The 14,211-nt window shown below is 42.0% G+C and overlaps 1 protein-coding gene across 1 annotated transcript in view; it reads left to right on the top strand.

The window, feature by feature from the left end:
- Positions 1-5,555, top strand: part of LOC130705641 (uncharacterized) — a 58,627-nt gene extending 53,072 nt beyond the window's left edge. The window contains exons 4-5 of the mRNA XM_057533222.1: positions 3,066-3,122; positions 4,911-5,555. Of these exons, the coding sequence (XP_057389205.1) occupies positions 3,066-3,122; positions 4,911-5,408 (555 nt within the window). The 3' untranslated portion in view covers positions 5,409-5,555. The remainder of the gene's footprint in view (positions 1-3,065; positions 3,123-4,910) is intronic.
- Positions 5,556-14,211: the final 8,656 nt, after the last annotated feature.

The raw sequence follows: 14,211 nt of genomic DNA, 5'->3' as shown, positions 1-14,211 counted from the left end.
GTAAAGCCAACCCCATTGTGTGTCCATCAAAGTACCCTAAGGGAAAACAGACTCAAGCCAGGACCATCGGACACTCCACCACCACCATCATTTGTAGGACTTGAACCAGGGTCCAGAAGCAATCGGAGGCTCCCTGGACAAACGATTCATTAGTTTCTGCTCCTGAATCCCCCAAATTGCCTTGGATCACGTTCTTCCTGAAGCCTGTGTGTTTAGCTGTTCCTGTGGTTCCTTGAGCCTGACAAATTCCTTTTTGATTGAATTAGCCAGTGTTGGTTTCTGCTGCTTGCCACAAGGAACTCTAAATGATGCACATACTCACCTCTTAGGGTGGCTGTGGGTATTAGCAGTAACACCTGCACTTCTAGGTTTAAAGGCTCAGTATCTGATCAAAGAATTAATATTAGGGAATAACTTAAGGTTATAGCACAGGCAATCAATCCTAGGAAAATTCACAAAGTTAACACATCTGTGCCCCTGGGTGTTGCAACAGGAGTGCCCCTTTGGTAGTGTTTCTATGGTTTTATTAACTGAGAGGCACAGAAAATTTCCCAGATCAAAAGCATCTTCCCCAGGCTTCCCTGGTGGCGCAGTGGTTAAGAATCCGCCTGCCAATGCAGGGGGCACGGGTTCGAGCCCTTGTCCAGGAAGATCCCACATGCCGCAGAGCAACTAAGCCTGGGCGCCACAACTACTGAGGCTGCGTTCTAGAGCCCATGAGCCACAACTACTGAGCCCACATGCCACAACTACTGAAGCCCGTGCGCCTAGAGCCTGTGCTTTGCAACAAGAGAAGACACTGCAATGAGAAGTCCGCGCACCGCAACGAAGAGTACCCCCTGCTCGCCACAACTAGAGAAAGCCTGCAAGCAGCAAAGAAGACCCAACGCAGCCAAAAATAAATAAATAAATAAAATTTTTTTTTTTAAAAAAAGAAAAGCATCTTCCCCTACCTGCCTACCATCTCTCCTGAAGTTCCCACCATTCATACCATGTCTCAAGTTTTCTCATAAAGAAACATTTGCTTAATACACTTAAAAATGGTGCTTCCTTGAACTAGTTAAAGGTATATTATCCATATATACATAGTAAGTATATTATCGGTATATACATAATAAGTGCTCATGTGTCCTTTCCTCTAAATGCAGGGCACAAATGTTTGACCAGTCTGGAGAGAAGCTTAAACTCCCTGTGCCAACTATATCATTTGTGATCAAGGTTTATAATCATAAACATTTACTTTGTTAAGAAATTCTATGGTTTTTAAAAATATAGACTATTTCTTAGAGCAATTTTAGGTTCACAGCAACATTAAGTGGAAGGTGCAGAAGGTTTGGGTGTGTTTTTAAATATTTTATTATAACTTCAATTTTTCCTTTATGATAAAACATGATTATGCAGCCCTATGAAATGTGTAATTCAATATATCCCATTGAACACAGGAGTAAGTACCAGGATACTTGCTTTATAAAATGTGGTGCTTCTCTCAACATTTAGAAACCTGTAACCCACCCCTGCAAAGCCCTTTATGTTCCCTCTGAGTGAAGCTGGGAGCCTTACACCTCTTGCTCCAAACACTGCCTATTTATTATTTATTGGTTAGATTTCAGAGGCATGCTTCCTCTGGAGAGCTCAAGGCCATGCGCAAAGGACTTTCGTCTTCTTAGTTATAAACATTCTCCTAACCTTAGAATAGCCCAAACAGCAGAGTGTCAAGGGCAGCAGGAAAGCAAGAGAGAGAGTGAAAAGCACATTCAAGGATCGTCTCAATGTTCTGTCTGGAAGTTACTTAGCAGAACACCAGTGGCCTTCAATTTAAGGAGGAGGCCTTTTGGTTTTCCTTCTGTGAGAAAATAAAAGGGATCTTATCCCAAAATGAGAAAAAAAAAAAAAAAAAGTAACAGAAAATAAAACTGAATTTTTAGTCTCCTGCTCTAAATTACAGGTTAGTTAGGGACAGGTACTTAATAAATACAGTGCTTGCATGGCAAAAGCAACAAGTCATATCTCTGATATTTATTGAATGTTTATCATGTGCCAGGTTTACCAGCCCTTTACGTTGCCCTCTACAATGAGGTAAATCCTATTACTATTCCCATTTTACAACTGAGGAAACTAAGGCTCAGAAACTTGCGGAAATTCATCTGGTAAACGGTGGAGCTACTACTCGAACTTCAGGGTCTGCACCCTTTATCATTAGGATACACTGCCTCCCTTATGTATATTCATTTAAGCTGAATAATTAAGTAATTAAGCTGTCAATGTCCAAGTCAAGAGCAAGGCAATAGGAGAAAATGTTGTGACCGTTTGCCAAAGCTTCTTCTCTTCAAATAAATAACAACAGAAGAAAAATTTCAGAAATACACTAGTGGAAGATGTCTAGAGCCCTTTTTACCTATTTTCCAATATGGGTAAAATGGTGTTATATAGGGGAAAAGTGGACTCCATTATTTTAATAGTTTGAATGCTGCATTAAACAAATTTAGTCAGGTTTATATACATCAGAACTTTTCAGAGCCTTTAAACTATTATTGTAGAGCTGCATTTCACTTATATGAAGCTTTTATCTTTTGCAAGTATGTACCTAATGTTTGAATAATTAAAAAGTTGAAAATATTAAAAAAAAAAAAAAAAAAAGAGAGCTACAGTAGTAAAACTTGTGGAACAAGACCAGAGCTGAACACCGAAGCCCTCATCACTCCCTGCGGAGCCAGCCTCTGCCATAGCCCTCATGACCCCACCTGCTGGGGTCACAGCTCATGTAACACCGTCCCCTCGAGGGTGGGCTGGACCTAATGGCTCACTTCTAGCGGACAGAATTAGCAAGAGTGATGGGGTAACACTTCCCGGAAGGTTACAGAAGATGGTGGCATCCAAGCTGGGCATCCTCTTTCACACTTGCCCACTCTGAGGAAGGCCACGTTGTGAGCTGCCCTATAGCGAGAACTACAAGGCAAAGAATTGGTGTCCCCTGTCACCAGCCAGAGAGAGCCTTCCACCTGCCAAAAGCCACATGAGTGAGCCCACCCTTTCCTGTACCTCCTCTTCCACTTTCTGCTCAAAAGTGGCATGAGAACTTCCCGTTTCTGCCATCGAGTCTGCTGAAAGAAGAGTTTATGGAGGTAGGCTCGTATCAATTGATCCCCCAAAGAGGAGTGTCTGTATCCTCTCCCAGCGCACACCACCGTCAAAAAGCAAAGCAAATCAGGATCAATTTTATTATCTTGTCTTCCGTTTTAAAGACAACAACAGAAAAACAACAAAAACTTCAACATGTATTATATCATCTAAGTCTGCCAACCCTATCCCCGACAGATACTAGTATTCTCGTTTTACAGTTGCCAAGCCTGAGTCTCAGGGAGGTTGAGGCACTCGATAAATATGTCAATGACTTTCCCAGAAAACACAAGGGAAAGAACTGGAATGAAAAGCCAGGTCTTCTGATTCCAAATCCCACGCTCTTTAGCGTGTGGTTGGAGTTCACACGTTTTCATCTGGGATTCCAACTCGCCTCTCCAAAACCATCTAAGGCGTCCGGGCCGAGTCAGGTGACATCTACCATTTACGTGGCGAGTATCACTTGCTGTGTGAAGCAATAAGTTGCTGTGTTGGCCTCGTAACAGGTCAGCTTGGCAGAGCTGGGCTCCGTTTCCTAGAAATCCCTTTCCTGTATGTTTCTGGTTTGGGAGGCCTGCGTGAGACATTCACGTGGGAGATTGGGAGCAGAAGGGAAGCAGCAGCCGTTCTTGAGCTCACACACGTTGGGGCTGATCTGCTGACGCACCCATTGCTCTGAGCAGCAGCTGGGCCAGCAGGTCCTCTACCTGTGACGAAGTTCTTAAAGGCTCAATGGTTGCACGTGTCTGTGTCAGATGTAATGGAGATTAGAAAGCCAAGAGACAGGATGGGTTCTCTATCTAAATGGGATTTAAACAGAAAGAGAGGGCAGGTCTGAAAGTCATCAGATTGAAAGAGTTTTGTTTCGTTTCGCTTTTTCTTTTTTTTTATAAATTTATTTATTTGGCTGTGTTGGGTGTTCGTTGCTGCACGTGGGCTTTCTCTAGTTGTGGCGAGCGGGGGCTACTCTTCGTTGCTGTGTGCAGGCTTCTCATTGCGGTGGCTTCTCTGTTTCGGAGCATGGGCTCTAGGTGCGCAGACTTCAGTAGTTGTGGCTCGGGGGCTCAGTAGTTGTGGCGCACAGGCATAGTTGCTCCGTGGCATGTGGGATCTTCCTGGACCAGGGCTCGAACCCGTGTCCCCTGCACTGGCAGGCGGATCCTTAACCACAGCGCCACCAGGGAAGCCCTTGAAAGAGTTTTGATCTAGGTCTGCCTGGAGAGGAAGCTTCAGTCGAAAGATAGAGGCTCTGACCTGGCGCAGAGACTCTGGACCTCTGCTACCTTACTTCCTAAGCCCAGGCACCATCCCATCTACGAGCAGCCATGACAAAGGGATGCACGAGGACAGAGAGAGTGTCCTGGGTCAGCTTTGTTCCTGGCTTTGCTTCTAGGCGATTCCTTCCACTTTGTGTTGACTCCATGGGGATGTAGGGGGATGGGAGGAAACCCCATGTACACTTGTTAGAGACCTGATCTAAGGCCCTGTTAGGGCCCTCATGACACCTGCTATGGCCAGCCCAGTGCTCAGCTCTGTGGGGACCCGAAGATTTATAAGACCCCTTGGGAATATCTTTATTTTTTCTTCATTTTCGAGAAATCTTTTTGCTACATGTAAAGTTTGGGGTTGATGGTTTTTCTTTCAGCATTTTAAAAGCATTACTTTGTTGTCTTCTGGCTTCCACAGCTTCTGATCAGAAATTGACCCTTAATTGATTTGTTTTTCCTCTTCATGTAATGTTTAATTTTTCTTTTAACACTTTCAAGATTTACTCTTCTTTGGGCGGGGCCTAGGGCGCCGTGCGCCGGAGCTTGTGGCGTCAATGCGTCCGCCGTGTCCATGGAGAGAGGCTGAGGTGGCCGAGCTCCGGCCCAAGGCATCGGGGCGCCGGGACGGCGAGGATGTCGGCTTCGTTAGTCCGGGCCACTGTCCGGGCTGTGAGCAAGAGGAAGCTGCAGCCCACCCGGGCCGCCCTCACCTTGACACCTTCAGCAGTAAACAAGATAAAACAGCTTCTTAAAGATAAGCCTGAACACGTTGGTGTGAAAGTTGGTGTCCGAACCAGGGGTTGTAATGGCCTTTCCTACACTCTGGAATATACAAAGACAAAAGGAGACTCTGATGAAGAAGTTGTTCAAGATGGAGTCAGAGTGTTCATCGAGAAGAAAGCACAGCTAACACTTTTAGGAACAGAAATGGACTATGTTGAAGACAAATTATCCAGTGAGTTTGTGTTCAATAACCCAAACATCAAAGGAACGTGTGGCTGTGGAGAAAGCTTTAATATTTGACTCCTCAGGACTACTCGGGCTGTAGGCCGCAGGAGAGCTGTGGAAGCTCTAGGGCTTATTGAAGAAGTCATAGGACTGTCACATGCTTAAGGTTTGTAATGTATGGCTGCCTTACAAGGAAAATAAACTGATGCATTTGAAAATGAAGCCAGTGTGTTAGATTCCAGAAGAATTGATACTTGTGTTCTTTATAGGGGACAGAAAATGAGAATCTATTGCTCTCTTTGTGTCGTCTTTCTGATCTGTAAAGAAAAAAAGTTTTACCCTGCAATTAACTTCTCCTTCCTGCATCCTTTCTGTTAGAACTAGTTTCATGGAAGTTGCCTTCCTGGGGGGATTTCAGAAAACATGTTCTTAATAGGTGTAGATTGGTAGATCTTTTGAAAGGATTGAACGTACGTCTCCCAACAAGATGGATGGCGTTTAACATTCAGAGGCAGGAAGTCTTGACTGCTGGTGTGGTGTGGTGCTGCATTGTTTTTCTACCCAAACTGGGCACAGCGTTTCTACATTTTTATCTAAAACTTCATTGTCAGATGCCTCATTTGCTTACCCTGCAGCATCCCCAGCCATTAGAGTACTGGACAAAGATTTCCTTGAACTGTAGTGTAGAATAGTTCTGAGTGATGGGATCAAAAGGTAAATACTTCACCCACCTGTTTTTAAGTCCATTTCTTTTGCCCACCCTAAGCGTTTGCTCGGATATGGGATCTCAAGCGGACTTAGATCCTTTTCGTCAGAAGGTCTCTTAAAAGCCATCTAGCCCATCCCCTCAGTTCTATACCTGGGGAAGCAAAACCCCAGGGAAGCTGAAGCGCTTTTGTCCCCCCTCACACTGCAGGCTGGGTAGGGGCAGAGCCGGGACCACCCACATCTCCCCCTCTTGAAGGTGACACGCCAGCCCTGCGCTCCGAGGAAGTCAGTGAAGGTAAACGGGTGATCTGGCTTCTTTATCTGGTGAACATTTGGATAAGATTTCTTTGTAATTTGGAGAGCATATTTAGTTTTATTTTATTTGGGGTGAGAAGAATCTTATTTTAAAACCCATTTATGTGAATTACCATCTTGTTTCACCAGGACTGTGGAACAGTCGTTTATACTAGCAGGGAAGAAGACATTGTAGCCACCCAGAACTGTTCTTTTGGAAGGTAGTAGTAATTGTGAAGCAGAAATGGGGATCTTTTCTTATAATTCCCAATATGATGTGTACACTCTGGGTCCTAAGTCCAATTGCTAAAATTTTTAAGCCTAATATTTTAACCTGACATTTTATCACCAACTTTTCTTTAACAGTATTCCTTTTGTCATTTAGTTATTGATTTCCCTGGGTTTGACATATTAAGTGTTCTGTGAGATGACATATTTGCTTTTTTTGAAAGCCGATCCTTATGAATTGAAGTGGCTGAGTTCCTTTATGTTTGTCATATTTACTAAAGTACCAGGCACAAAATGCACCAAAACCAAGAGCAGTAGCTTTATGTAAATGCTCATGAATTTGTATTGTTAACATAACTGTCAACCCACTTATAATTTGTGCAATACTGTATATATGTAGACTGAGTTGCCATTAAAAAAAAATAAAGTAGCCTCTTTGTGATCATAAAAAAAAAAAAAAAAAAAAAAAAGATTTACTCTTCATCTTTGATTTTTAATGGTTGACTATGATATGCCTACTTATGACTTTTTTAATGTGCATTTTGCTTGGTGGTCATTGTGTATCTTGAAATAGTAAATTTAAGTCTTGAATCAAAAAAAAAAAAAAGACCTCTTGGGGTCCCTGCCCCTGGAGTGTTTCCAGCTGGCAGAAATAGGTGCCTGTTTAGAATAAGGGAGCAATGAAGTGCTAAACCAGTGGGGTAACTAGACAGGTGCTTTGGGAGGAGACAGATCAGAGTGGGTCCTTGTGAATTGCTAAAGCAATAGCCAAAAAAATAGAAGATGCAAATGAGAGTCAGAAATCTAACACCAGCTCTGCTGCAAGTTCTCATATACCTGGGAGTAAACGGCTTCATTTCAGCACCAACTCTGGTGGCAACCACCAGGCTTCAAAATCTGGCTCTGCTATTTCTGACTGATGTGACAGTAGGCATTAAACTATTTAACCTCGTTATGTTTCCTTCTTTCTTTTGTGCAAAATGGGCATCACAGCAGCACCTACCCTTAAGATGGTGAGAATTAAAAGAGTTAATATGAGGAAAATACCTTAGAACACTGACTGGCACTAAGTGCATACAAATGTATTATTTTATTATTTCTTAAATTATTATTATCTTTATTATTATGGCTCCCCCTAGTTCCCTATCTCTAAATGGGGACAGGGATTTATTAACTTGCTTTGAATGAGCCAAGATCTGACTCTCATCTTCCCTTAAATAACCTACAAATTGCCATATCACACAAATGTTTTGTTAGTGCTATGGGGTTTGGGTTTCAATTAAAAACTCTGTCCCCAAGGACACAAATCCTGTTCTAATAACACTGAAGATTAAAGAGAGTTTGAAGCTAAAATACAGTTGGTTTGTATAATTGAAAACAGCCTGAGAAAGTATGGATGCATTTTTTTCAAAATCTAAGTGCATTGTCATTGAAAGGTTATTTTTTGTTTGGAAAAGAATAAAAAACCATTGTCATACCATAACAACCAGACTGGTAAGTGATACAGAACAGGCTGAACTGATAAAAATATCTGTGAAAATGTCCAGATTGATGAAATATTCTAAAAATAAGTTTAACAAAATAGTGAACAAAATGAAATGGGCCTAATTTTCCATACATGCCATTTCATGTTTTATTTTTTTGAAAGTTAAAATATTCACTTTGGAAATGTTTATAACAACTGCCATCTGGTAAAAAAGAAAGTGAAAAGCCCTAAATTTTAAACAATAGAAAGACATATTTCTGGAACTAAGGAGTAAAACTTTAACATTCTAAGGGAAAACAAATACATATGTAGCCCAAAGTTTAGAGTTTATACTTCTCCATGATAAGTCTTCAAAGTAATATCTTTTTTTTTTTAAGAGTAACCACTTCTTTTTTTTTTTTAATAAATTTATTTATTTTATTTATTTATTTTTGGCTGCATTGGGTCTTCGTTGCTGTGTGCGGGCTTTCTCTAGTTGCGGCGAGCGGGGGCTACTCTTCGTTGTGGTGTGTGGGCTTCTCATTGTGGTGGCTTCTCTTGTTGCGGAGCACGAGCTCTAGGCGCATGGGCTTCGGTAGCTGCGGCACGCAGGCTCAGTAGTTGTGGCTCACGGGCTTAGTTGCTCCGCGGCGTGTGGGATCTTCCCGGACCAGGGATCGAACCCCTGTCCCCTGCACTGGCAGGCGGATTCTTAACCACTGCACCACCAGGGAAACCCAAAGTAATATCTTTTAAAATAGCCACATGCTTTATGGTAAAACTTACATATTTTTTCCCACTATTATTTATTTCTCTTTTCAGGATTTCAAAGCAGATGAGCACTGTTGCTTTGCTAGCTTTAAGAGAAAACAGAAGTTTCAATTACAAATTCTAACATTAGATGAGTGAAACCCTATCCAAGTCTAACAAGGAAATTAAGGGTTCTTAAACAGCAGTGTTTTAAGAGAGGAACTGCCAGTGTTTGTTAGGATAGGCTTAGAAGGGAATGTGCTTCTGGTCTGCAGTTGATCAAGGGCTCTTTGTCTTTCCAGAGTAGACCAACAACACTGAGAAATGGGCTATAAAGCTGAGCTACTCCAAAAGATATTTGGGTATTTTTATATTTTTCTATGAACAGGAAGGGAAAAGCAGTGAGCTGCTTTCTATGGGGCCTCATGTTCTGTCATTGCAAGGCTATGCTGGGTAACACCTTATGAGTCATATGTTCATTCATTCAACTTACTCAACAAATACGAATTGAACTGGACAGATGGGGCATGTACCAAGCACTGTGCTGGGTCCTGGAGACATGAGGATGAATAATACGTAGCTCTTGCCCATAAGGACTTGGAGCTTGGGGGAAAAAATTTGGACATGTCAGCAAATACGTTTTTCTAAGAGATTTAGGATATAATTACATAAGATAATCTTAGGGGTCCAAAAGAGAGAATGGTGATTCTCCCTGGAAGAGTCAAGGAAGGTTTAATAAAGGGGTGATAATTTTGCTGAGACTTAAAGAGATTTAAATAGGTGAGGTGTGAGAGATCAGTAGGGCTTTGTTATATGTGGTCTAGGGTGGAAGGATCATTCCAAACCCAAGGGATACTATTAGGAAGGTCATAGGGGGAATTCCCTGGCGGTCCAGTGATTCAGATTCAGTGCTCTCACTGCTGGGACCCTGGGCTCAATCCCTGGTCGGGGAACTAAGATCCCATAAGCCATGGGGCACAGCCAAAAAAAAAAGGAAGGTCATGGAAGCATGAAACAATTATGGCTGAAGTGGATACAATGGTGGGTTTTGAGGAATTGAGAGATAGGGACCACGTGGTAGAGGTAAGCAAGAACCTCACTGTGCAGGGATTTGGGTGACGTGAAGAAGGGTGGACCTTATTCCTAATTCAAGGGGGTTAAGCCAAGGAATAATGTGCTCACACTTATCCCGATATATGTGGAGATTGAACCCAAGTGGGAAGCGAGTAGTGAAAGCTTTAAGGAGGTTACAACAGTAATTCAGTTGGTAAGTGAAGAGGGCGTAAAAGAAGGCACTAGAAATAGAGATATTGGGGGTGGGGAGGGAGGGACTTTGGAATTGGTAGGATTTAAAGGCCACACATTTACTGTGATGGGAACATTTACTAGGAGGGGAGTGGGTTTGGACACATTGAACTATCCAGACTATAGGATCCTTGACGACAACGCTACGTCTTCTGTGCCATTTGATACTCATCATGCAAGACAATGACTGGAATAGGGTAGTTTTCAATAAATATTTAATGAATGGGTGATGGATGAACAAATGTATGAAACCATGCCTGCGGGACATCTAGTAAACCCCTGGCCATTCAGATGAGACACACAAATTTGGGAAAATGAGCAAGTAGGTGATAAACAGGCCAAGAATAAAACTCCAGGAAAATACAAGAATATAAGTTTGAGCAAAGAAAAAAGAGACAGGAGAAGAGTCTGAAAATTAACAGGTTGAAGAATGAGAAAATAGTCTGTATCTCCTCCTTCTTCTGTAAACACAGTAAGTTCCCTACATATGAATGAGTTCCATTCCTAGAACATGTTCGTAAGTCCAATTTCTTCGTTAAGTCCAACAAAGTTAGCCTAGGTACCCAACTAACACAATCGGCTATATAGTACTGTACTGTAACAGGTTTATAATACCTAAGTACATAAAAAACAAACAAAAAATAAAGAAAACATTTAAAATCTTACAGTACAGTACTTTGAAAAGTACAGTAGTACAGTACAACAGCTGGCATACAGAGGCTGGCATCGAGTGAACAGGCAAGAAGAGTTACTGACTGGAGGAGGGAGAGGAGGTGGGAGATGGTAGAGCTGAAGGATTGTCAGCAATAGGAGACGGAGGGCAAGTTGCAATTTCACTCATACCTGACACTGATGGCATAGGTGCTGGTTCCTTGCTGGATTCAACTGTATCTACCCTCTTGAAAAAATGATCCAGTGATGTCTGGGTAGTAGCTCTTTTTTTCTCATCATAGATGACACGGTAGCACTGGATTACATTCTGAATGGCTGCTGCAACTTTCGTGTAGCGTTCTACGTTGGGTCCTGTGCCTCAAAAACTAACAGTGCCTCCTCATATAGAACTAACTTATGTGATTGGACATGTGAACGCACGTTTGCATCTTTGAAAGTTCTCAACTTGAAGGTTCGTATGTAGGGGACTTACTGTATATATTGTGCATATAAATTTGGTTGATAGCTATCTTCTGCTTTTACCTGTCTTGGAAGACGTGTCTAGTGTCAAAGCATGGGCTTTGGGGTCCTGAAGAACTAGGTTCAAATCTTATTATTGCCCCTTTCTAGTTGAGACTTTGAAGAGTTTTTAATCTCTGAATAACAATTGCCTCATCAGTAAGATACGGGTAATAATACTGCCTACCATTTAGAGTTCTTTTGAAGAGTAAAGCTAATACCATATGTTAATGTATATAACACATAGTAAGTGCTCAATAAATATTAGTCCCTGCACCCTTCCAAAATACAACGTATAATATTGCGTCAGAGATCCCAGATTTAACAGTCATGCTCTCAACTTGGTTTTTTAAAAATTTTTATTGGAGTATAGTTGATTTATTGATACAATGTTGTGTCAGTTTCAGGTGTACAGCAAAGTGAATCAGTTATACATATACACATATCCACTCTTTTTTAGATTCTTTTCCCATATAGGCCATTATAGAGTATTGAGTAGAGCTCCCTGTGCTATAGCTTTCAACTTTTTGTAAACATCTCAGAATGCCCCAAGCTTGCTGTGGTCGTCTATCTTTTGGCCAAGACACCAATTTGTATGCAGATATTAGGAAATGGATGAGTAGGAACCAATCACCCAGCCTTTAAATGTTAAAAAATTCTTTGTGTTTTCTACTCCTCTGGACATCTTTGTAAACTCTTGTTAAGCACTGTAATAGCATTTTAAAAAATAGAGTATTTGAATATGTTTTGGGCTGTATAAAGGGCCTACTGTGTATAAAATAAGAAATAATTTTATGGATAGAACCTCTAAGCTAAGGAGCACACTGCAAAATAGACACAGGTGATGTGCACTGAAATCATTAGAAGGAAAGCAAAGTCTATACCTGTTTAGATTTATCGCTATTGTTTAAGAATTTAGGGGTGATTATAGTAACTTGAATCCCACTTCATGTGCAGATTCAATTCTTCTTGCTGAAGCACAGCTCTTTTAGTAATTCATTCATCAGATCTTAGAGTGATGAAATCTCTCAGTCTTTCCTTGTCTCAAAGAGTCTTTATTTCGCCCTCAGTTTTGAATGACAGATTAACTGGATACTGAGTTCCCATCTGATATTCACTTTCTGTTTGTGTTGTGAAGATGTTACTCCATTGTCGCTGTCACTGTTACTGATTGCCAGTCTAATTGTTGTTCTTTTGTAAGCTCCTTTTTTCTCAGGTGTCTTTTAAGGTTCTCTTTTTCTCTTTGATTTTCTGAAACTTCACTGTGACGTGTCTAGGTGTTTATTATTTATTTATTGCTATTTAACTTGCATAGAACCTGGATTCTTAGAGTGATGGGTTGGGTTCTCTGAAAACAGATGATACGATGGAGTATGGGAAAACACCATGGTTATTAGGGTGTCAACACCTGACCTCTATTTTTTCAGGAACCATCATCCTCATTGCCATTATCAAACCACGTTCTGTTATAGCCTCTCCCTCTGTCAGCCCTGGTCCGCAGAGAGCCACCATGGAACGGTTAGCGATGCTTATACTCCTCCCCTTAGCTCATCCTGTGTAAATGGTGTGTCATCCAGATCTTCCTGTAGAACATAACCATCTGGCCAGCCATCTAGCCATGCATGGAACACCTATGACTTGTTGCCCACTGCCTTGAGCCTTTTAATCCTTTCTTCCTTGGTCATTCTGTTTTGGCAACGTCCGCCTTGGCAACTCTGGCATTTCAGCTTCACTCAGCATGGGCCATAACTTTTTCCTTGCTTCTAGGAGCCATCCTACAAGCAATTTTGAGCCATTTCTTGGGCTATTTGCCAGGGTTAAACGTATCTATTCTTAATCTCAGGACAGCACTCCCAATAAACTCACCTATCCAGTTTTGTGTTTTGACCCTCTTGATCCAGTGCTCCTGGAATCCAGCCCCACAGGTACACTCTGGCCCCTGCCGGTCTATGCCGAGTAGGTACGATTCCTTTACTCCCTCATCAGACACAGCACATCACCAGCCGGGTTATACTGCTCCTTTGTGCTAACTATTGGTCTATGTCCAGGAGGAGGTATGGAGGGGAGTCCTGGGAAGAGAGGGAGGACATGTCGCCCTGGGACAGAGTCCTCAGTGCTAGTGCCACGGCACTGGGCTGGGGGATGGGAAGAGTGCGGATGTTCACTCTTACGGGAAGACTGGCAACATCTGTAGGCTCAGGAGGTGGGAGACGTCTTACGAAGTCAAAATCTTCAAGGACATCTACTAGATGTCCCCTTGCTGTGTATCCAGGTCTCAGGTTTTCTCAACGTAGCATAACAGACATGCCCTGTTTGGACATTGAAGTTCAGCCGTCATGTTCTTAAGGTCTGGGCTTGGTCCTCCTTTTTCTCTACCTTCCTGCTAGAGGGGATGAGAGCTTCTTTGTACACAACCAAGTGAGACCCCCAGCTTCCTCACACAGTTTTCAGGTGTCTCTATCTCATCCTTAGCTGCTTTTCATATTTCTGTAAAGCATCAGTGTTACTTAGCAAAGGATGCCATATCCAAATAGTTACCATTTTGTCCAGAATCTTAAATGCCTGAGACATCCAACCCACCGGGCATTCCTTTCCACTGATAAACCCTCTCACTTTACCACCAGTAAGAGATTTAACAATATGCCGTCTTGTGCTAGGGCTACAGAAAACAAAGTTATGGTACATCTGAGACACTCAGCTGACATCTCATTAGTGAGCATTGACTATTGCTATGTGGGCTTTTCCAAGAAGCTAGAACTGGAATGATTTCTTTACCCTTAAATTCATTTATGTTGAACAGAAAGCTTTTGGCTTCCTGGAGAACTCTTGCGTAAAGAGTTCAGGACAGTTTTACAATGGTTTATACACACTGTAACCTCTGCTGACAATAATCCCATGTACCTTCAAAATGAGGAAATTGGTGTTGGCGTGTTGTATCATTATGTGGGGTGTGCATTG

This window comes from Balaenoptera acutorostrata, chromosome 18 (genome assembly GCF_949987535.1).
Source record: "Balaenoptera acutorostrata chromosome 18, mBalAcu1.1, whole genome shotgun sequence".
Taxonomy (NCBI): domain Eukaryota; kingdom Metazoa; phylum Chordata; class Mammalia; order Artiodactyla; family Balaenopteridae; genus Balaenoptera; species Balaenoptera acutorostrata.
This window is presented reverse-complemented; position numbering and strand designations above follow the sequence as displayed.